Here is a 23,917-nt window from a genome sequence, read left to right as displayed (position 1 = left end):
GGCTCTGTGCTGACAGCTCAGAGCCTGGAGCCTGCTTCCAATTCTGTGTCTCCCTCTCTCTCGGACCCTCCCTCACGCCTCTGTCTGTCTGTCTCTCTCTCTCCTTCTCTTTCTCAAAAGTAAATAAACACTTAAAAAAATGAGTCTGGGGGGCTCAGTCAGTTAAGCATCTGATTCTCAGTTTTTGGCTCAGGTCATCACTTCATGCTTCACAAGATTGAGCCCCGTATCCGTCTCTGTTCTGGCAGCATGGAACCTGCTTAGGATTCTCTCTCCCTCTCTCTGCGCCACTCCCCCTCAAAAGAAACATTTAAAACATATAGCTTTGATGTCAACAGAAACATCAGTCTCCTTCTGTGGCCTCAGGCTAACAGGCAACTCTAAAATAGAAGAGAGGTGATGTCTATCTGTATCAGTAAGTGTTTCAGGTCAAACTCACTCTCCGGGCCATCAGCGGAATTTCAGACTCTGTGCTGGAATCCTCCTCTGCTCTGAGGCCCTCCACCAAGAGGCCTTATGCCATAGCCTAAGGATGGCGCATCCAGAATGTACCCGCACTGTGCACTTGGGCCACTTACTACTGCTCAGGCTAAGTGGGAACTCAGAAACAAGCAGCCTGAGCCTGGCCCAACGTGGCCATCATGCTTCCAAAGGACTCCAAGAGAAAGCATGGAACAGCGGTTCTCGAACTGGAGTGGGCCTCACAGTCACCCGGAGGGGTTGTTTGAACGCGATTCTTGCCCCCCCCACACCCACCCCAGAATTTCTGATGCAGCAGGTTCAAGGTGAAAGCTGAGAATTTACATTTCTAATAGATTCCCAGGTCATCCTGATGCTGCCAGTCCCACCCTAAGAACCACGGCACTGATGTTAGGTGTAGACCCAGCACAAACTAGAGGGATGTGGGTTCAAGTCCTGGCTCAGCCACTTACCAGGGAACCTTGGATAAATTCCTTAATTTCTCCAACCCTCACATTCCTCATCTAAAATAATAATAACGACACCACTGCTGAGCATTCAACACAGTGACCCAAGGGGCTGCACGTGGGTACAAAGCACCTCTCCTCCCCCCGGCAAGAGGAAACCCCTTTCCCTCTTCCATCTGCAGCCCCCATACTTACAGGGCTGCAGGACACTCCACGTGACCCTCCCAGACAGGGCTGCTGGGACACATTTGGGTGGCAGGCAGAGCACAGTGATTTTGGCTTCCTACAGACAGAAAATGTGTCTGCGGAAATGTCTTGCCCACGGGGACAGTACTAAGGGAAGCATCAGGTGCCCCTCAGCTCACCTCACAAACAGGTAACCTGGCTAGTGTACGACACTTTTCCTGCCACAAGTGTCGCTCGTGGTTCTCTGTCCTGAGACAAGAAGTTAAATGACTCCTCCAAGACCACACTGCTCTTAACGGCAGAGCTCCGATGTCAGGACAAACACATCAGTTGACTCTTCTGTTTCTGACATTTGAAATCCCGGCATATTAGTTTCTATAGCTACTGTAACAAACAATCACCATGTGGTGGTTTAAAGCAATACATGTTCTTCCAGAGTTCTGGAGCCCAGAAGTAGGCAATGGGTCTCACTGGGTAGAAATCGGGGTGTCCGTAGGACCGCCCTCCAGAGGGTAAAAAAGAGCATTTCCTGGACTGCTGGCACTGTTTGCCTTGCATTCCTTGGCTCGTGGCCCTTTCTTCCATCTTCAAAGCCAACATCAGCATCTATTAATCTCTTCCTACTGACGTCATTGTATCTCCCTCTAGGATACTTGTGTGTCCCATCCCGCTAATCCAAGGTAACCTCCTCATTTCAAAATCTCTAGTTTAATCACATCTGCAAAAGATCCCTTCTTACCATATAGAACATTCATAGGTCCCAGGGATGAGGACCTGCTTACCTTTGGGAGCCCGTAGTCAGCACACCACACTTACATAGACCATCTAACACTCTGAGCCACTACCTTTCGTTAGAAATATAGAAATAATAATATACTTTCATGAGAAGTTTGCCAGGTAGCACACTTTAAATTACTAGAGAAATGTACATTGGATTGTTAAGTGCCTTTTGCTATCCTTTTGTGTTACACCAAGTCATTAACACTATTCATCGACTCACCTTTTATGGAACACATACTATGTGCCAAGTAGCATATTAGGTACATGGGGTGTAATGTAATGAGGAACTCTGCCTGTATAGGTTTTATACTATAATTAAGACAGATAAATGCTCCGGAGAAAATGCCCTGATGCACTATAAAAAAGAGGAAGGGGAAATGTTCTCCAAGGATATAACAGAGCAGGCGGTCAGTGCTCTGGGCAGGAGGCGGGAGTAAAGTGATGGATCTGGAGGAAGAGACTAGAAAGGGACAGGAAGGTGCAAAACAGACTAGAACATCTGGAAAGTGCCAGGAGTTTCTCCCTGTTGGAGCCCTGAGTGCAAGGAGCTAAGGCACAGGGTGAAAGAGAGGAACTAACAATGCAGACCAGGGGTGACTGAATTGCCCCATGTACCAGGTAAAGGATCTGCCTGGTGTTATGTGCTCAGGGAGCCCCTAAAAAGTTTATGCAGCACCCTGGATCTCCCCTCTCCCAAAGATGTGGAGCTGGCTTGCAGGAAATCCTGAAAGCCCCACCTCCTGACAGATACCAAACGTGGCAGAGTTCTCTGTGAAGTGGTACTGACTTAAGTGCCTCTTGCCTTTCCCTCCTTACTGAGACACTGTGGGTTATAGTTTCAGGATTTTATTTTTAGAGCCTCTTGTTATGGTGAGCGATTATCTCCCTTAGGATCTGTCAATTTCATTTTTAAATCATTAATTCCCCCAAATTATTCTTATACCCTTGGATCGCATTTAACTCCCTACTCTGCAGTTCTTTGAGAAAGTTCAAAAGATAAATTCACTGTATTATTAGTGCGTTAGGTACAGCACAATCATTCTGATTGCCCACAATTTCTTTTTTTTTTGGTGCAACCTGCGTGGTTTTGCTGACTGATGGTAAGGGAGAGGTGAATTTAGTTGAGAACATCTGCTTTCCCCCCTCACTTTATCTCCTGAAACAGAGCACCCCTCTCTAATATGCTTTTGTCTACTGATCTCATTCTCTCCACAAACTTTAATAAATTGGCAGGGTGCTTCTGTGCTGGAAAGACATTTTGCATTAAAAATTGGATTCACAGCAGGCACACTGCCTGGGGACCACATGTCTAGGAAAGCAGTCATTTTTAACTAAGAATGTTACAAGCCCAGATAGAATAGGGCTTGTGTACTCCAAGGCACAAATGCCTAACCTACTAGAAGCAAGATTACTACTGTACTGTATGTTGGTAATTAACCTTGTCAACTAACTTTCAGAACAAGTCAGGCCTAATCACACACTCTCTTCTGGGGTTCTACCGCGGTGGTTTCTGGATCTTATTACACTCTACTGCTTACAACTCGCATTCCTATCACCACTCAGTGCCAGCACTTTGATTTGCTTGTCCTCTTTTGATCCCCAATGGCGTCTATCCGCTTCTAACCATACCAACTATACAAAATTTGCTAGTTTATTTTATTTACCATTTACCAACTCCTGGGTTGTAATGGAAGCTTCAGCAGAGAGGAGACCTGTGTCTTGCCCACTATTGTAGCTCAATACTGGCAATGGTGCTCAAGAGTGGGTACTGAATAATTACACTGAACATTAACACACATATTTCCATGGAGCTATCAGTTGCCAGGTAGCTCTTTGGCACCCCTAACCCCAAACATGTCCATCTAGTAATTCGCCAAAATGTTCTGACCACTGTTTCACATGGCAAATGGTGGTCTGGGTCATGGGAAATTATTCCTGATCTCAAAGAACACCTAGCCCCATGGAGGAGACACATGTGGGCAAATACCAGTGGCTATGGAGGACATGTTAAAAATAGGTACCAAGCACCAGAGAGCACAGAAATCAATGTAGCTGAATAGTGTGGTAGGAAAGATCGTGCAGGCAGCTTTCAGTTGTAAAGGAGGAGTTTTCCAGAATGCTTTCTGGGAGGAGAGAGAAGGGAGGGGACACAAACCAAATGGATATTCCAAGTGGGAGAGTACGCAATGGGTTTGGAGAACAGGAAGTCTCTTGGGAATGCCAGAACCTAGTGCTGGGTCTCAGTTGTCCCCTGGTCACAAGCCAGACTTGAGACAAAGATTCAAGTACAAGACGCTTATTTGCGTGATGAAAGGAAATGCCAGTGAGACAGAGAGAAGAAAAGATAGCTGATGAAAGTTATGTTATGAAGTCAGCCACCACAGAAGGGACTAGGACTCAGTGCTCTCACTGCAGGGGCAATGGGGCTATGTCCTTCAAACACTAGATCCCCATCACGGGCTGAAGAAAACTTCTGGGGGTCAACAACCTGGTTCTTCTGGCCTGTGGTGTGGACCCATGAGAGCAGGCTTCTGAGGCACTAGAGAAGGTCTCACACACCTACCAGGCCATGCTCTCCCCTGGAAGCTGGTTTCTACACACGTTGTAGAGGCAAAGATGTAGCCAGTCTTCTGGAGTTCATGAGGAGAGCAGCAAGGGATAGGCTAGAAATTGAAGCTCGAGGGTCAAAGTCTGAAGACACTTGTACAAGTCATTCTTTGGGCTTTATTCCATACAAAGGGAATAGCACCGGATGATCTTAGGCAGGAGGGTGGTTGAAGTGTGAATTGTTGAAAAACCATTCTGGTTACAGAGTGGGCAGAATGGGGGTGGAAGGGCGTGAAGCAGGTAAGGAGTCCAGGTGACCAATGTTGAAGATCTCCCACTTGAAACAGACTGCATTAGAAGTCACACGGTGGTGCTGAAGGTGGGGAAGAGATGACAGAACTCAGGTGTTCGTGAGATAGGGTTGACAGAAACTGGGCAAGATCTCATGTGGGGAAGGGTGGGACTAAGGATGAGTTCCCTGCACTGGCTCTCAAGCCAGAGATGCCTGCAAAGTTTCCATGTATAGAGTCTGGTGGGCCGTGGATACACGATAATTGAAGTCAGGAGACTGATCTAGACTGTGAAGTGCTATTTACGAATCTCCACTTTATGGAAGTTACTTGAAGATTGGGAAGGAGAAGAAATTCTAGAACAAAGAACTAGATATCTACCACAGGGGAGGAGACTGTTTAATGTTACTGTAATAGCAAATCCTCCTAGTTAGTGTCAAATCCTTTGCCAACCTAGAAATGGCAGCATTATCGATTGTCTGTTGGTATGCTTTGCCCTTCTTTCTTTAGGAATTCCCACAATGATTATTTTCCCCCCTCAGCATAGTTAGATAAGAAGGAACAAGACAAACTGTGATTTGGGGCAAGTTGTATAAATGCTTATGGTTGGCTTCTTCATCTGTGAAAAGGGGATCTCCTAAGTGGAGATCAGCTTTTCCGGTAGTCAACTGAAATAACTTTCTGGAAAGGTCTTTTCCAAATCTCGCTTTCTCTCCTGAACACAAAAATATAGCAAAGTCATGCCCTCACCTCACTCGCTGGCACTTAGCCTTGTTGGTAAAATGACACCCCTCAATGAAACTCCAAGCATGACCTCCACTAGCATGGACCTTTCACCTGCTGCTGCCGGTTCATGCTTTACCTAAGACTTGGTTACTGACAGAAAAAACCTCTTTTAGAATGGTCACAAAATCCCAGGAAGCAGCTGAAACTACTATGAGAAGGGTACTTTGTGACAATTTACCTTTCTTCCACATGGGTTTCTGAACAGTCATCCTGGCCAAGAACGGGATGGCTCCTCCACAGGAATGCATAGATGACATTTCTTTCACCTTTCACCATCTTGGCATCTAAACAGGACACTCTTTCTCGTGACCATGCAACGAGTTCCCGATTGTTGACGGCATGGTTCTAGGCAGAATGCGTTGTGGATGCCTGCACTATATTTTACTCCATCAACTCTGGTTATGAGGGTATCAAAGAGGGAACACAGCCACTCGGTGTTGAGCTGGCCCAAAAAACAGCCACTGTCAAAATAGCGTCTGGGGCGTGTGTATAAACATAAGAGCTATGCCAGGAGTTGTAGTTTCAAACCATCTGCCAGATCATCACAATCAGCTTCCTTCCCATTCTCAGACCATCAATACTACTATGATCTCTTGACGCCCTCAAGTTCAAGGCTATGGATTGGACTCTTTTTTCCACTCCTGTATGCACTTCACATGTACTGATAATAGTAATGGCATTTATTCATCACTTATAATAGGTCAGCTGGCCCCTGTGCTAAGTGCTTACAAAGGTTTTATCACATTTGGTGGTCGCGACAGCTCTCTGAAGCAGGACTGTATTTATTCCATTTTGTAGCTCTGGAAACGGGGGTTGGAGAAGGAGATCCACATCACGGTTCTGGAAAGTGGCAGGGCTGGAATGTGGGCCAGCTTCCTCTGGCCCTCAACTGCACTGCATTCCCTTCTGTGGAGCATTGAAGTCCCACATCCCTTTCCTTCATGAGGCATTTTGAAGTTTCTCAAACACGGTCACCAGGCATATTGTTTGATCATCCAAACAGACCAGACTACTAGGCAGGTCATGGATTATCTCCACAGTCACAGAAGACTCACAGTTTCCTGGACTTGCTCAAAGCCACCCTGTCTAAGCTTTGGACTCAGTTTCTCAATTTGAACTTGTTTCATTATTCCCATAAATATCACACTTTTCACTCCGAGCAATTGTTTTCTTTCCTTTGAAAGGACCAGTGTATGAAATTCACTGACTAGGAGGCCAATTTTGGCCTCATACAAGGACATTTCTGATTTGGTTTTCCAGAAATGGAAGAGGAGGTAGTGAGTTCTCCATGCCTCTTGATTTGCATCCAAACACTGGGCAGTCGCTAGGCTATAAGGTCACTGAGACAGTTGATCCCTGGGAGAGGGGAGGCAGCTAGAGAGATTAAGCGCAAAAGCCCACCCTTCCCGAGATCCTGGGACCGGGTTTTATGGGGGCCTGAGGCCATGTCTTAGCTGACCCCAGTTGTCCCTTCTAATTCAGCCCGCTTCATCTCAACTGGGGGACTGTCCACCAAACGTGTTTCCATCTCTGACTTGCTTCTTAAATCTTCAATGGCCCCCTTTGGCCAACCACACCGATTTCATCCATCGTTGTCTGACGTTTCATGACCTACCTACATCCTCAATCCAAACTCCTCTTTCTCTTGCTCAAACTCCCATTTCTACTGGCCAGTCTCGTCATGTGCCTGGGTCAGAGACACCACGTATTTCAGCCTCCAATCCTTTCTCCTCCTCTCCTAAACTATTTTTGGCTTTCCCCTTGTCCACCTTACCATATCCATTTTTTTCAGGCCATGTCAATTTTGTTTCAGTACGAAGAACTTTGATGAATTTCTTCCCCCAAAACACAAATCAGGTTTGTGTTTTCTACTCATTTTCTGTTCATGTAGCAAAGCCATGGGCCTCCAAAATGAACAAGAAATTGCCCCACCCTCTGAGAAGATGGTAATCAGAACCAGCTGCCCTGTGTAACCATTAGATTTTTTTTTATTATTTATTTTTGAGAGACAGAGACAGTGTGAACAGGGGAGCGACAGAGAGAGGGAGGTACAGAATCCGAAGCAGGCTCCAGGCTCTGAGGTAGCTGTCAGCACAGAGCCCGACGTGGGGCTTGAACCCACAAACCGTGAGATCATGACCTGAGCTGAAATCAGACACTGAACAAACTGAGCCACCCAAGTGCCCCAAGATTTTTAGATACTTGATTGAACAGCTTATGTTCCTGATTACAGAAGCTGATTCTGTCTCATGAAAGGTACCTGGGGAGGTCTTTGAACACTACTTCTAGAAAACAGTAGGTAAGTAGCAGTTCCAGGTTGCATGATTGAGGTATCTAGGAATGCCTATTTTGAACTTATTCACTTACTTAACTTATTCACTCAGACATACACACATACACACCCACACAACCTGCCAATTATTTGGATTTCCAGTGTAGTGGAAAGTGCACAAGACACCTGAAATCAGACAGACCTGGAATAGAACTCCACCTCCACCACTTTCTGGAGAAAGATGTAGCAAAGCTCAGGTTAAAAAGGAGCAGTTTAAAGGCTGACCACCTGAGTTTTGATTACAGCTGTCACCAAAATAATCATTCATTTAATCATTCATTGCCTCAACATTTTCAACACAAAAATGAGGCACACAGTGGTTCACAATGCGCCCTTTCTCCCTACAGGGCTATGGTTTTAAGGAGTCGATATGTATACAGTGTTCAGGAAATTCTAGCATATGGGCATCACTGAGTTAAGTGCTAGCTCTTGCAAATAGCATCAATTCAGGATGCTTGGGTGGCTCAGTGGGTGGAATGTCTGACTCTTGGTTTCAGCTCATTCCTGATCTCACAGTTTGTGAGTTCAAGCCCTGTATCGGGCTCTGTGCTTACATCATGGAGCCTGCTTGGGATTCTTTATCCCCTCTCTGCCCTTTCCCAATCACTCTCCCTCAAAACAAACAAACTTAAATATAAAGTAAACAAATACATAGCACTAACTTAGTGACCTGGAGTAGACTACATCAATTTTCTCAGCCCGTTTTCTCATTCTTAAAATGGGGATAGTACTAGAAGCACCTGGGTGGCTCAGTCCGTTAAGAATCTGACTTCAGCTCAGCTCATGATCTCGCAGTTTGAGTTCAGGCCCACACTGGGCTCTGTGCCAACAGCTCAGAGCCTGGACCCTGCTCTGGATTTGGTGACTCCCTCTCTCTCTCTCTGCCCCTCCTCCCCTCATGCTCTCTCAAAAGTAAACATTAGAAAATAATTTTTAAATGAGAGCAGTGCTCATCTCCATAAGCTGCTCTGAGAACTTAATGCGGAAGCACCGAGAAAGCACCTGGCTGTCCCAGAAGATGTTCCCTGGTCTCTGACTCAAGGCCTGGGCTTCTAATCCCCGCCCACCGCAAGGAGATCGTCCGCCTGCCTCTGCTCCTTTCAGCCCTTGCACACGCCCGTCATTCGTGCCGCTGTGGTGGCGCTGGTTTTCATCCCACAGACAATGCTGGCCTCCCACAAATTCATCTTTAGAAAATTACAACCTAATTACACCAAATGATTGCATAAGCAAAAGACCGTTCAAGCTCCCCCGAGCCCACAGGCAGCTAGCTTTTCCACAGCCTGTCCCTGCCCATTTTGGCCAGCTGCGAACAGCAGGAGAGAGGCATCTGTCCTCCCTGGGAAGGTTTGGGGCCCCAGGCACATCATACCGTGTAAAATCAAGTTGAGATGAGTATCAAGAGCAACCTTGAAAGCAAAAAAGGAGTCAAAGCAGGTCAGACAGCCCCTGCAGGGAGTTTGGGAAGGGGAGGAGAGCCTGACTCACCAGTACTGCCTGCAGGGATCATGGGAGTTGAGTTTCCAGGGAGTTTCAGGCTTCCGGAGCCCAGGACACTGAACCTCGCCTTGCTGCCTGGCAGCTGCAGGCCCAAGCCAAAAAGTTAAGCTCTAAGGGCCAGGACCCCCTAATATGGGGCCTGGACTATGGCTTTGGGTGCCCGCCTGTTGCCTAGAAACGTTCAAGAGCCCCCACTCTCAGACAGCAACGTAACCAGTGCAGGAAGGTGCAATGGTCCCTTGGGGAGATGCCAGGGGTCGGCGAGGGCTGGGGCTGGCAAGACAGTAGAGGTTAGACCAAAGGGAGGAGACTTCGATCTTACCTCAAATACAGAGGCGCCTACCTTCCAGCCAATTTGGCTCCTCTCCCAGAGGAACAGAATTGTCCTCAAGGCTCCTGGAGGCTTCCTGGAGCTGTTGGTCTCCGGAGGAATGCGAAGGGTTTTTGCAAGGTCCTTCTCTATTTCTCTGTGGAACTTCTCGGGAAGGCTAGGTGCAGAAGGCAAGTTCTCAGGTCTATATGGTACAGGGACACGGAGGCTGCCATCTCACTGCAGACCGAGGGTCTCAATGGCGTGGTTGGAGATCCGTGCTGGACATTTAACGGAGATATCAAGGCGATAAGGTACAAGGTAAGACAAGAGCACGTGTAGTCCTACCATTCTGGAATGTTCTGACAGGGCCAGAACGCTCTTGGTATTAATAATGGCTAAGAGACATCTGGTGTCCTGAGACATAATGCCTAAGAGTTTATGTGGAGGTTGTGCCAATCAATTCATAGGAGGTTGTGCCTGACCACCGTGTTAAGAGCTGAGTCAAAACCAGTTAAAGTCACAATTTTAAGTTATTCCTAAGTGATGTCACCAGAAGGCAACTAGAGGGGTCATATGGAGGTATAATGCTGATAACAGAACAACCCATCTGCCTTTTGGTCAAATATTGATTTGGGGTGCACACAATTTTCTAGCAAGCTCATAGTTCTAGAATTGTGGACTCAGGGTGGACTGTGAAAAGGCAGGGATTTCCTGAAGAACTGCACTTTGGTGCTCATCACACAGGACCACACCTGTGAGTTGTTAAAGGCTAATAAGATGGTTACTAAAATTCGAGTCCATTCTTCTAGTACCTGAGCCGTGGTGGAGGAAGGAAATCTTTTCTAGGTATTTTGTTGACATTTACCGTGCAGTGCTAAACCAACCACAGTGTAAGAAAGGACATTATTACTGGATCTTAGGGAACTACAAAGTTTGGGGCAACTGAGCTTATTTTGTAAAGCTAAAGAAAGGTTAGGGGCCCCTGGGTGGCTCAGTTAAGCGTCTGAATCTGACTCATGACATGATCTCCCAGTTCCTGGGTTTGAGCCCCACGGCGAGCTCTGTGCTGACAGCTCAAAGCCTGGAGCCTACTTTGGATTCTCTCCTCTCTCTCCCCTCCTTCTCACCGCCCTCCCCAAATAAATTTAAAAAATTAAAAGCTGAAGAGAGGTTAATTTCTCAAAGCCACCCCTATAGTAAGAAGGGAGTGGAGGTTGGAGGGTCTCTGAAGGTTTGCTCAGTCTCTCGTGCTGCTTGAGGGGCCTGGCTGTGCTCCCTGGAGCAGTTAACAGCCGACTTTTTTGGAGAACTGACTATGTGCTGTTACCTTTTGAAGTACATTTCACATATTAACTAATTTAATCCTCCTGACAACTTTATGGCACAGCTATGATTTTTCCCATTTTACAGAGGAGTTAACTGAGGTTAGATTACTTGTGCAAGTTCACACAACCGGCCCAAGGCAGCCTAGTTCACATCGAGGATACCTGGGTCCAGGTAGATGCTCTTCACCTGTATCCCACTTCTCCCCTCCTCCTCACAGTCATCTGCGCACATGGGGAGGGGGGCAGGGGAAGTGACGGGAATCTTGAAGAGGTAGGGGGGGTATCATTCTGTCTATGGTAGGATTCAATGAGGTTTCAGTCCCAGATTCCATGCTCTGGACAGAGTCGAAAGCTCCCAGAAGATGCAAATGACATAGACATCTTTATTGTAGGAAAATCTCACAGTCTATGAGAGACTATCCACAATATAGAAGGAGGTTGGTAGGTAGGGAAACGCCGGAGGAGACTCTTTGTCTCTGACAAAGATGACTTTCTGCCTCATGGCTCCCCAACTCACCCCCTCTGTCCCCCACACCACGCACACACTCACAACCTAACATTAGCCCATTTTCATTTTTAAAATATACTAAGTTATTTACTTATTTTGAGAGAGAAAGAGAGAAAAAAACACAGGCAGGGTGGGGCAGAGAGAGAGGGAGAGAGAATTCCAAGTAGGCTCTGCACAGACACAGCACGGAGCCCGAGGCGCGGCTCGAACTCACAGACCGTGAGGTCATGACCTGAGCTGAAACCAAGACTCAGAGATGCTTAACCAAAGGACGCCCCAGGTGCCCACCCCCATTTTCACTTTCAACTGTTTCTGTGTCCCACCCTGACTGAGACAGAGAGAGCGGATTTGTCCTGAGACCCCCCGGGTGTGGAAGCAGGTCTATTCCGGGCCGCTCACCTGAAGAAGCAGGTAGTCCGTGCTGGCGTGGGGTCAGCTCCGCAGCGGGGCCAAGGACCCCGCACTGGAACCCAGTGGGGTGAAACTCTGCCGGGAAGACGCCGTGTGTGCCCCAGCTCCCAGGGCTCACCTACTTCTCACAAACTCTCACCTCAGCAGCCCAAAGGGCACTGCCTTGGCTCCAGAGTGCAGGAAAACGCTGCCTTACTTCTCTCTGACGCAGGGAGGCTGTCTCCAGAGGGCTTCTTATGAGCATTAACTTGCGTGGGCGGCCATCCTGCAGCTGACTCCCTTTGAGGGGTCGTTGTTTTCCATCCACAAGGTCAGCAAGTGCAGCTGCCTCGTGGCCATCACCATATGCAGCCAATGTAGTCTTCAAGGGCCCTCAGGGGTGGTAGGTAAGGCAAACTTGGGATCCAGGGTTTGAATGATGTTCCAAGAGTTAACATTTTGATGCTTAAACTCCTTACTTGGCCAAATGGGGCTGACAGCCCTACCCCCACGTGATCACTGGAGGTGTCATGAGCTAACATGCTCCAAGCACCTGATACTGATCACTAACATTCTGAAACCCACTGAACTCTGTGCTCAGGTCTGGCTTCTCATTTGCTCCTCACCACATTCTGTGAAAGACGGTCCACACTACTCCGAAGAAGAACGTCAGAAAATCTGTGATTTGATTCATGTCAGGTAGTTGGAGAAGGAAGCCCAAATCAAACCTAGCTGGGGATGACTGCAACGTTTGTGTGTTTACCCAACCCCAGTGCTTCCTGCTATGTTGGCACTCGGTAGGCACACTGATACTCCGGTTCCAGCCCCCCTTTGTTTTTATAACCACACTTGGGCTTTTAAGAAGCACAAATTGGGGCACCTGGGTGGCTCAGTTGGTTAAGCCTCCGACTTCGGCTCAGGTCAGATCTCACGTTCGTGGGTTCGAGCCCCACGTCAGGCTCTGTGCTGACAGCTAGCTCAGAGCCTGGAGCCTGCTTCTGGTTCTGTGACTCCTTCTCTCTCTGCGCCTCCCCCTCTCATGCTCTCTCTCTCTGTATCAAAAATAAATAAAACATTAAAAAAATTTAAAAAAAATTAAAAGAAGCACAAATTGGTCACTCCCGATAAAACACATGGCATCCCGAGTCATCAAATGCTTACCCAGTCACTAAGGGGCTGAGGTATTCTGGGTGTTGCACTCCATTGAGACCTATCACTGGGTGAACAACAGATGTCACAGAAGGCAGCATCCGCTGCCTGTGAATGGGCAGTGTTAACTGTGACCCAGTACAACACTGAATGTCAATTACCAGCTACCGTCAATTACTAGCCACAGAGCTACAGCGTGGTTGGAGCCCTAGGTCTTGGAATGCAAATTCCTTCTCTCTTCAGGAGCTTCCCCTTTCTCTTAATTAGCAATTAGGCTGCAAAGTTTCAGACCAGCAGGTGAGGCTCCAGGAAACACTAAGGGAGCGCAGGAAAGGAAAGATGAAGCCCACATTTCTGTAGCCTGTGGCTACAGAGGAAAAGAAGGAGCGTAGTTTGAGGATGTTCCCTCCCTGGGGCACTGGCATGGGGGGAGGGACAGCAGCTGTACTTTGAAGGGTTTAAGAGCAAGTAATAAACGTGGGTTAGGGAGGCTCTTTTGATCCCCATAGAAATGAAAGTAGATGATAACAAGTCTCATCCTTAGGCCTGTGTTCCAGGACTCCCACCACCACAGAGAGCCTTTGGATGGTTTTAAGCTCCTCGGGAAAGCCTTGGGCTTTAACGGATCTGATCTGCATGCTAGGGCCCTTGTTTAGCTCGAGAGTGTCAGGAAGGCTTAGTGATCCTGATAGTTCTACCCGCCATCCGTCATCACCTCCAGAGTGAAGGATGTGGGACGGTCCTTTGGGCTCCATAGCACAGTGCTCACTGGGAGTGTGACCTGGTCAGGTCATCAGTGATGTTTTCCAAAAGGTGAATGAATTATTCTTTCAAATGATGGTTCCCCACTTCTGTCACTGTGTGTTGAGCCCCAAGTCCCCTCACTATGAACGCATCCGATAACATACAGATTCCCCCATGAGAAAGGTTTCACTGCAGCCACTGGTGGTGGGAGCACTGGGGGACAGCATCAAACCCAAGGACTAGGGGGACTCAGTGCCTTAGAGAACATGGAGACATTCTAGGGTTGGGTGCCTGGGTGGCTCTGTCAGTTAAGCGCCTGACCCTTGATTTAGGCTCAGGTCATGATGTCACTGTCGTGGGATCAAGCCCATTATTGGACTCCATGCTGGGTGTGGAGCCTGCTTGAGATTTTCACTCCCTTTATACACATGTGCTGTCTCTCAAAATAAATTAACCCTAAAAAAATTCTAGGCTCACTTGCAGAAATAACAAAGACAGCCCACTGAATAAAGAGTCTGGCAAGATATCTTCCACACTTCAAATGGGCAATAAATCAATTTCCACCTACCATACTGTACCTACAGGAAATTCATGATCCCACAGATTTGATGATAGGCTTTATTTATCTTATTTAATTGCAGATAATAAGCACACTCATGATGCCTTTTGTCCCCTCTTGCGTCTGGTTTTACAACCAACTGTTCAGTGTATTTTAAATTTTAGCATCCTTAAACTCAAACATAGAAGGACTTTCAGAAACATAGAGGCAGGCAATCCAAAATTCTCCTAATGGAGGAAAAGATACACAAGGATCAATCCATCAATACTAGATTTTCATATAAATTGGAGGAGCAGAGAGAGATGACTATAATTCTGGTTATAAACTATTTCTGAGGAGCCCGTTTATTTTGTTTTCTGACAGCAGGTAAGCAGTATAGAAAATTCCTGTGCAGAGCTCCAATTAATTATTTTATTTATTTAAAAAAAAAACCATCTGCGGTTTCCTCTCAGGAGCTTCTAATCTAGTGGACAGACCAAACTGCTTGTAAAATCCCGATTTGGGATAAACAGAATTGCCTTTTAATAAATAGTGGCCACTTGATCAGAGAAAATCAATTCAGAGAGTATATTCAATCACTGAGGAAATCTGCTCTCTACAATGTGTTGGCTCAAAGTTCATCTGTTTTCACAGTGAATTCCTTTTTGATACCCTTCCCTCACCAAATGCTCTAGACCAGGCTTGTGCTCAAGGTCCACCTTTTTCTAAACAGCAAAGCTACTTGGAACACCTAAAAGGGAATTGAATCCATACCAGGGAAACACTGCAGAAAAGAGCTTGGGTCATAGCCCAACTCTATCACTTACCTAGCTAAATTAATTTCTGCAGGATTTTTCATCTCTTTGAGCCTCAGTTTCTCACTTACCAAAGGGCTGTTGTCTGGAGGAAACCTTCCGTAGAACAGCACGTGTATATAATACGGTGGGTGTCGGAGGATGGGCGCTCCACCTATTGCTACATCACCACTATATTCAGGCCTGTTGGCCAAGACTTCACTCTGGGTACTTTTTTTTTTTTAAGCAACCTGCCTGTGGTCAGGGCCCAAGCAATGTGGAAATGAAATGGATCAACTCTTCATTCCGTGCTCTTTGGATAACGTGCAGGCTGGAGGAAACCAAGCCTTTGCAAGTGTGTTGATCCACAATTTACGATCCATCCTTTGGGTGGAGGTGCCAATCCATGAGGGCACCAGAGTAGCATTGCAGAGTATCTGAGAATAAAATTTTAAAAAACAACAACAACAAAAAAGCCATAGGACCAGGAAGGGGAAGTCCTGTCAATCAGAAAAGCCGGTGTGGGAGGGAAAAGGGAGGGCAAAAAAGAACAGCAGTGACCCCCAGACACCTCCAGGCCTTGGGAACAGACCTCTCCTAAGTGCCTGATGTTTACTCTGTCTTTGTAGTTCCCAATGGAAACAAAGACAACAAAACCAAAACAAACCAAAACCCGAGTATTCCATCAGCCAGATATCCTCAGGGCCTTTATCCATTTATCCATTGATCTCCATTATCATCTCCCAAGACTCAGTTCAACAAACTGGCTCTTCAAGATGGTTGGTGCTCTTTGGACACATCCCCAAAGGGCAGACAATCCTGAGTTTTTTTGGTTAAAATTAAGTATTGGCCTGGTAAGGAACAAACTCAGTGTTAGACTTGTTTTGGGCGGGAAGGTGGGGGGGAGGGGTGGGCAGTATCTGTAAGATAAAATTTACTCTTAACCATTATTAGTATACAATTCTGGTCATTAATTACATTCACATTGTAATGCAAACAAGGCCACTACAACACCACTACCATCTCCAGAACTTTTCCATCTTCCCCAATTGAAATCCTGTACCCATTAACCAATAACTCATACTATTGGTTAAGAATCTCCACTCTACTTTCTGTCCCTCTGAACCTGACTACTCCAGATACCTTACATAAATGGAAACACACCATATTTGTTCTTTTGTGACTGGTTTATTTCACTAAGCATAACATTTTCAAGGTTCATCCATGTGGCAGCACGTGTCAGAATTTCCTTTCTTTTTAAGGCTGAATACTTATGTAAACTCCTAAGCAAAGATGCCTCTGTCTCACTGGATGGCTTCATCCTTTGAGCCTGGCTCTAAAATGTCACACTCAACAAGGCTTTAAAAGCTCAATTATTTCATTAGTATATAACTTGAAAGTGTTACTGAGTATTTATTATAGCTGGTAAAAAGTAATAAATGCGTGGATTTCTTTTCATGAACACTGTCTACACACAGCCATATCTTAAGTTGGAAACTAGGTATTGGCCTCCCTGCAAAGAAATAGTGTTACTTGAGTGCTTGTGGCTGCAGAGTCATTCAGGAAAGTCACATTCCATGATTCCTGGCATCCAGTGACAAAGCACATACACAGAAGCTTCCAGAAAATTCAGTATCCCAACGCTGCTCACCGAAATAACCAGACACAAACCAAATGGCTAACTTTCTCATCAAATGTTCTTCCCATCTTCTCTTACCATCACCCTTGCTAAAAAGTTGTTTTACACTCATATTGTAATCTACTCACGTTTACTAATTATTTATTGTTTTTATGTATACAACATATATTTGCCAAGATGCCACAACAAATTTTGTTCCGTTCCATAAAGGCTATTACAAAGTACAAAATAGAGCAGAGCCCTCTGTAGGAGGAATGGAGGTCTCCTGGCCATGTATGCCTACAAATTATGACTATGTGAATCTCCATCATGTTTGGTAGCTGCAGATGATGCACTAAATGCTTACCTATTCTCAGTGATTTCATAAAGTTTACTTGCAAGTTAGATCTGTTAATACAAACATACCGTGCAATGTTACCAAGAGATGGAAAAGCAGAGCTAGCCACTTCCGTGTAAATTTTTCTTCTTTTTAAAAATTTTTAAATGTTTATTCATTTTTGAGAGACAGACTCAGGGAGTGAGTAGGGGAGGGGCAGAGAGTGAGAGAGACACAGAATATGAACCAAGCCCCAGGTTCCGAGCTATCAAAACAGAGCCCAATGCTGGGCTCGAACCCACGCACCATGAGATCATGACCTGAGCTGAAGTCGGACGCTTAACCAACTGAGCCACCCAGGCACCCCTCTTGTAAATTTTTCAGTGGACCAGTATTCATTTTTAAGCCGTGTCTTCAAATTTTGAGACATTGCCTCTCTACATGGGACACTCCTTCCTCCATGTCCTTTGAACTATTATAGGAGGAGATGAGAGAGGAACTCAAAGGGGAATGGAATTTTTTTGATCACAGTAAAAAGATAATTTGGACTGAATAACAGATGAAGACACCAGAAGGAAGAGCTTGTAGGATGAGGTGGAGAACAAAATATTGGCCCCTGAAGTCTGTGCTACAAGTGATTTTTTTCCCCAAGAATTTTGTATATTACGCCTGTCATAAACATTTAGTTTCATTGTGCAATGAAGACAGATGACAAGAATTTGCTGCTCCAACAACCAAAAAAAAAAAAAAAAAAAAAAAAACCAGATTTCCAAGGACATAGTGGAGTTGCCTTTTTTTTTCAAATGTGCAGTGGGAAACTCTGTCTGCAAGGGCTGGGGTTGGGGACAGTTGTTTCTGCAACTAATTGGACCTCTACATAATTATGAAAATCAGGGCAGGTCCCTCTGTTTTCATCTGTTCTAAAGCCAACACTTGCTCTAACGTTAGGAAGAATGCAGGCTTGAGAGAGGTGCACAGCTAAGCTGTCCTACGCTGACTCACTTATGTAAGCCTCAAGGTTATGAGGGTTTTTTCCATTTTGGGTCCAAATGGTAGGAAGGAAAACCATGTTTTATGAGTTAGTCATCAGGGAAGAAAAGTGCTTGGGAAGGTCTTAGATTAGGGAGAACTTTTGTAGATCAGAAGATGATGCAAGATGTGAAGAAATGATTGAAGGCAAAGAGGTTGATGGAGAACCATCCTGGGGAAAGTTCCAGAGCATTAGGTGAACAGCCAACAATGGCCAGGAGGAACATACATACCTTCCACAGAAAGAAAAGACAAGTGAACAATCAAAGAAATTGAGTGATGCTGGAGAAACTCAGTATCTTATCAGCAAATTAGGAAATGAGGTCACCTTCTGAGAAAGAATTGGGGACTCTGGAACTTGGGTCTTGGGAAGTTTTGGCCTCGCCCCAGTAACAAACGCAAGAGGCAATTGGAAAGATGAATAAAAGAATGATCAAGTGGAGTGAGCTAGAGTCAGAGTGTATCATTAGAAGGCTGTGTTAGAAAAGTTATTTGAAATCTCAGACGTGGGGCAGTTTCAAGTGAGGATTAGCTCTAAGGTGGTTGAGCAAATCAAGTACAAAGCCAAGGTATCAGTGCCACCTACTGGCTTATGGAAGCCAATGAGGAGGCAAACAAGAGATACAGAGAATTTAAAGTGTTTACAGTCCCATCTGGATAACATTTGCTCGAGACTTTGGGTGTAGATATGGAATAACTCACAGAACTACCTAAATAGCATTTGATTTAGCAGACCACGATGCATTTAGCTTAAAATCCTACCCTAGTGTTGCATCTAAGACAACATGAAAATTAAGGTGGATGGATATTAGAAGTTAGGAAAACCAAACCACTGTGTCAGGTCCTAGAGGCACAAATGCCAAGGCAAAGCAACAGTCTTTGCCTCTACGTCTAGCAGAGAGCCTAGTATGTATGCCTTTGCTCTTCTGTTTTAGGTATTTATCTAGACTGTCCAAGGAAGTGAAAGGCTACTGGCTAGCATGTGGATTATACCTATTGCTTTAGAAATCATTCTTCTCAAAAATCTTTGAAAACCCAGGAGCAGGATGGTTGTGATTTATATTTCTAAATCTCACCTACTACCCAGCATACAGGTGTTCAAAAAATATCCATGGAATGAATGAATGAACAAGTGAATAATCTATGATCCTACATTTTTCTAGACTACACTTTCTTTGGGTTTACAGGCCCCTGGAAACCATCCCTCATTCCTGTTCCACTCAGCACCTACCTTTTGAAAGATACATAGCAACCATCTAACTCCGTCAACCCAAATTATTTGCATTGGCAATGTAAGCGAGATCTACTTCTTCCTACCAGGTCTGCCTTAGATCCTCTCCTCTTCATCTTGCTAGTGTCTGGATGAATAATCACGGCTCAAAAGTCACACTGTGACAAAAGTAGAAGGGATTACAGCAAGGGCAATAATTAGGTAGAGTGGGGAGCCTGAAGCCTGAGTGGGTAAATAAAAGGCTATATAAAGAGGATTCCTATATTGAATGAGACAGTCTCAACTTAAAATCACCCACTCTTATTAGACAGAAGTCCCAGCCTTTTTCTGCCTTGGAAACCAAGCTTTCTGATTCCCAAGACTGCAATCCGTCCATTCTAATACCTTTGTGTGAATTAGTAAAAGGTGTCCCCCACAGGGGCAGAGACAGAGACAGCTGACACCGGAGCGCATGGCTTGGTGAGGTGAACACAGGCTGGATCTCTGCCTCCACGTGACCACAGGGACAGGCACCTTGTGCAGTGAACCACTTGCACACTTGCCATTCTTTGCCCCTGCTGGATACTCACTCTTTTGGGTATTGGGCTCCTTAGCGTAACTCCTGAGCTAAAAACTATGGTTCCATTCTAAAATTTATATGTCAGATTCCTTGGCAACAACCGAGTGACAAAGAAGAACAGACTGGGATGTTTAAGATGTGCCATTAGATGATTGCATTGCTGTGAATATGCAGTTTCCCCCTTTAGTTAATAAAACTACTAGAATAACTCTACATCATATACTTTGTATAGAAGGACAAACTCTCCCTGCCACTTCATTTTCATTTTTGTGGTTTAGTGCAAGGTTGATATTTATATATATAAGGTTACCTCCCCCAACTGCACTAGTTCAGTAAAGCTATGGGACAACACAGAGGGGAGGACTTCCTTCAATTTCTCACCAGTCAAGTCTGTTTACAGGGTTTCGAAGCAACTACAATAAATCAGGTAGCAAATCTTAGAGTTTCAGTAAGACCTCTTGGTTAAACCACGAGTGAGGAAATGCTACCTCAGTATTCTGGCTGGATCTCAGATTGACAATGTTCAGACATACTTACAGGGGATGGGGTGATTCTCCTGAAATCTGAGACTATGTTTTCTGTGCATGATTGGTTTCCAAACCATACGGAGTGGCTCTTTGGATCAGACTACAGAAACTTGTTGATTTCTTTTAGGACAGTGGGAGGAGAGACGTTGTGTAGCAAGAGTAAAGGGTTGAGTTCAATGAGACCCATCATTGGCTTAGCACTGGATTGTCACCTTCGAAGAAGCTGGCCTGTCACATGAAACGATACTCAACATCACTCATCATCAGGGAAACACAAATCAAAACCAGACTGAGATACCACCTCACACCAGTCAGTGTGGCTAAAATGAACAAATCAAGAGACTATAGATGCTGGCGAGGATATAGAGAGATGGGCACACTCCTACACTGTTGGTGGCAATGTAAACGGGTGCACCTGCTCTGGAAAACAGTGTGGAGGTTCCTCAAAAAACTATCCATAGAACTCCCTTATGACCCAGCAATTGCACTGCTAGGGATTTACCCAAGGGATACAGAAGTGCTGATGCATAGGAGCACATGTATCCCAATGTTCATAGCAGCACTGCCAACAATAGCCAAAACATGGAAAGAGCCTAAATGTCCATCACCTAATGAATGGATCAAGAAGATGTGAGAGATACACACACACACACACACACACACACACACACAATGGAGTATTACATGGCAATGAGAAAGAATGAAATCTGGCCATTTGTAGGAAAGTGGATGGCCCTCGAGAGTGTCATGCTAAGCAAAATAAGTCAGGCAGAGAAGGACAGATACCATATGTTTGCACTCATAAGTCTAACAGGAGAACAGGAGAAACCTAATGGAGGACCAGGCAGAGGGGAAGAGGGAAAGAGAGTTGGGGAGAGAGAGGGATGCAAAACTTGAGAGACTATTGAATACTGAAAATGAACTGAGGGTTGAAGGGGAAGGGGGAGGGGGGAAAAGAGGTGGTGGTGATGGAGGAGGGCACTTGTGGGGAAGAGCACTGGGTGTTTTATGGAAACCAATTTGACAATAAACTATTAAAAAAAAACCAAAGAGGCTGGCCTGTCTCCACCATCTTTGCTGGGAGAATAATTTCTTAAATGTTCATGAGAAGTTTGTGAAGCTGGATGTGCATCTATGGAAAGGTTTATTATGTGTTTTTCCTTGGGGAAGATACTTTCCAATTAAGTGAAGGATTCTGGGGCTATCTCTTCATTGTTACTCTTTCAGGGTGAGATGCAGCTCGCATCTGTCAAATGTTAGCCAAGTTTTGACTCCCCTTCCTGACTAGTTACCACAATGATCCCAGAGTTGTGGGTGGGTCCTGCTTGTTGCTTAACTTGAACCAAGGCTGTACCTGGGGTCTCTGGGGTCCAGGAATTCTCAACCGTTAACAGGAAAGTCAGAAGGAGCTCAGTCATGGGGTCCTGTGAGAAGCCCCCCTTGGCCTCTCTGAACTTATTAAATCTGTAACACATGTTGACTAGATCCAAAATTATGTCATTGCCTCATAACTTTTTGAGGTTCCAAATTCCGAGGCCCTTGGGAGAGGAGCAGTTGTTATTATAAGGTCAGGGTTTAGGGCCGGCAACTGAAGCCATTCAAGGTCTCCTCTCTGTGTTGTTTCCATTGCTTTCAGGCAGCCACAGAGAGGTCTGGCTGCTCTCACACCAACAGCCCAGGCAGCACCGCCATGTAGAAATGAGGTAAACAATTAGATTTTGTTCCATAGGAGAATACATTGATGAGCATGGCCACTGCCAGATCTGCGAAGCCTCGTGTGCCAAGTGCTGGGGGCCCACTCAGGAAGACTGCACTGGCTGCCCTGTCACAAGGTGAGTGGCCTTTCAGTATCTCCTGTGGTCGGGAGCTCATGGGTGACAGGTTGGAGAGAGGAGGTGCTTATGACCTTAAAGACACCCCCCTTGGGCCTGCAGGAAAAAGAACCAAACACCTTTCCATGACACAAAAACTCTCCATGGTCTGGCCACAGCCCCCCTCTGTAGTATCTTCTCCCCATGTTGCCCAGTACCCCCTGCAAGAATCTGGTCCCTGGACACCAAAGAGACTTTCATCAATGATGAGGACGGTGTCTTTGATGCCTGTAACTGCATCTCCTTCTGCACACCAATCATCTCCAGCTGCTGATCAAATATCTACTCATTTTTCTACAGAGAACAGAAGGTATTTTGACCCCTTCACAGAATTAACCTTCTCCTCTTTATATTTTCCTGTGCTCCATATAGACTTCCATAAGAGCACCTGTGACATTTCAAAACATGAATTTACAAATCTCTCTATCTCTACAGATGGGCAATATTTCCATAAGCCCCTTGAAATCCTCACCTTTGTACCACCATTACCTATCACGGTGCAAGGAAAATAGTAGGCACTCAATAAATGTCTGGTAGCTGAATGGATGAGGAAATAACAAGTATTTGAATGGGACGAGAATCTCTGCTAACACACTGGGAATTTCAAGTGTAGACAGGTGGAAGCCTGTTGTATTTTTGCTCAACCCTCCTCTGATCGGAGCACTTAACATTTTGGCCAACTGAATGTTTCAGTGAATAGCCCAATCACTACTCAGCTAAATACGTAGGAAGCAGTCTCTCTGCAGACCAGCACAAGGCTGTTCCAGCATCAGGTGAATCCCTAGGGTGGGCATTCCCTCTACTTTGTATGACAGCCATTTCACTTAATTTTGCCTCAGGACTACAATAGCCTGAGAGGGGACCATGGTGATTTGTCTCCCTATTCCCCACAGTGATCAACACATAGTAAGAATTCAAGAAATGTGTCTTGTATTGAATTTGATAAAATGAGTAATCAGTATCATGGGCTTGGCTTGCCAAATGGCCTCCGCAGGAAGAGAAAGAAGGAAAGGAGAGATGGAGGGAGGAAAGGAAACAGACACAAAAGAACAGCTTTAAGAATTTTCAGGGCTGTGGCGACATTTCCCAAATGTGTCCTTAAGATATCTATGCCTCTAAATGTTGGATTTGCTTTCAAGACATACTCTTAGGTAGAGACATCATTCTGAATATGGGGCCTGTTTCTGCCAACTCACCACATCAACAATCAAATCCCACTCCATGTTTGGGCATCTTTGAATGAAGGGAACCTACTAGCATTTGTTTACTAAGGCTTTTCCCATCATCCAGTGTATACTGCAGAAGTCAGGATTGTCGGAGGCTCATCAAAAGTTAGAAAAAACCCTCTACTACCATAAGTAGCCATTAAAAAATTGAAACCCACTGGCACACAAAGATCAGAGATATAGCTCCAGGGCCACGGGGATAGTTTAACTGTCTTCAGCAGCCCAGGATTTAGCTATTGGAGAAAGAAGAGCACGTGTGTGGATCTTGAATTAAGGTGTCTTCTTCAGGAAATCTTGTTTCCCAGGGAGAATATTTTTCTCATCTCCCTGAGCACTCCATTTTGCTCATTTCTCTTCCTTGATGAAAATACATTGCAGATATGGCCAAGAAAGGGTATCATGTCATGGCAA

General features: G+C 45.4%; 1 protein-coding gene across 1 annotated transcript in view; it reads left to right on the top strand.

Moving 5' to 3' along the window:
- The window catches only part of PCSK5 (proprotein convertase subtilisin/kexin type 5), a 461,176-nt gene that overhangs the window by 339,536 nt on the left and 97,723 nt on the right, over positions 1 to 23,917 (top strand). The window contains exon 21 of the mRNA XM_029920456.1: positions 22,139 to 22,241. Within this exon, the coding sequence (XP_029776316.1) occupies positions 22,139 to 22,241 (103 nt within the window). The remainder of the gene's footprint in view (positions 1 to 22,138; positions 22,242 to 23,917) is intronic.

Source organism: Suricata suricatta, chromosome 13 (genome assembly GCF_006229205.1).
Source record: "Suricata suricatta isolate VVHF042 chromosome 13, meerkat_22Aug2017_6uvM2_HiC, whole genome shotgun sequence".
Classification (NCBI taxonomy): Eukaryota; Metazoa; Chordata; class Mammalia; order Carnivora; family Herpestidae; genus Suricata; species Suricata suricatta.
This window is presented reverse-complemented; position numbering and strand designations above follow the sequence as displayed.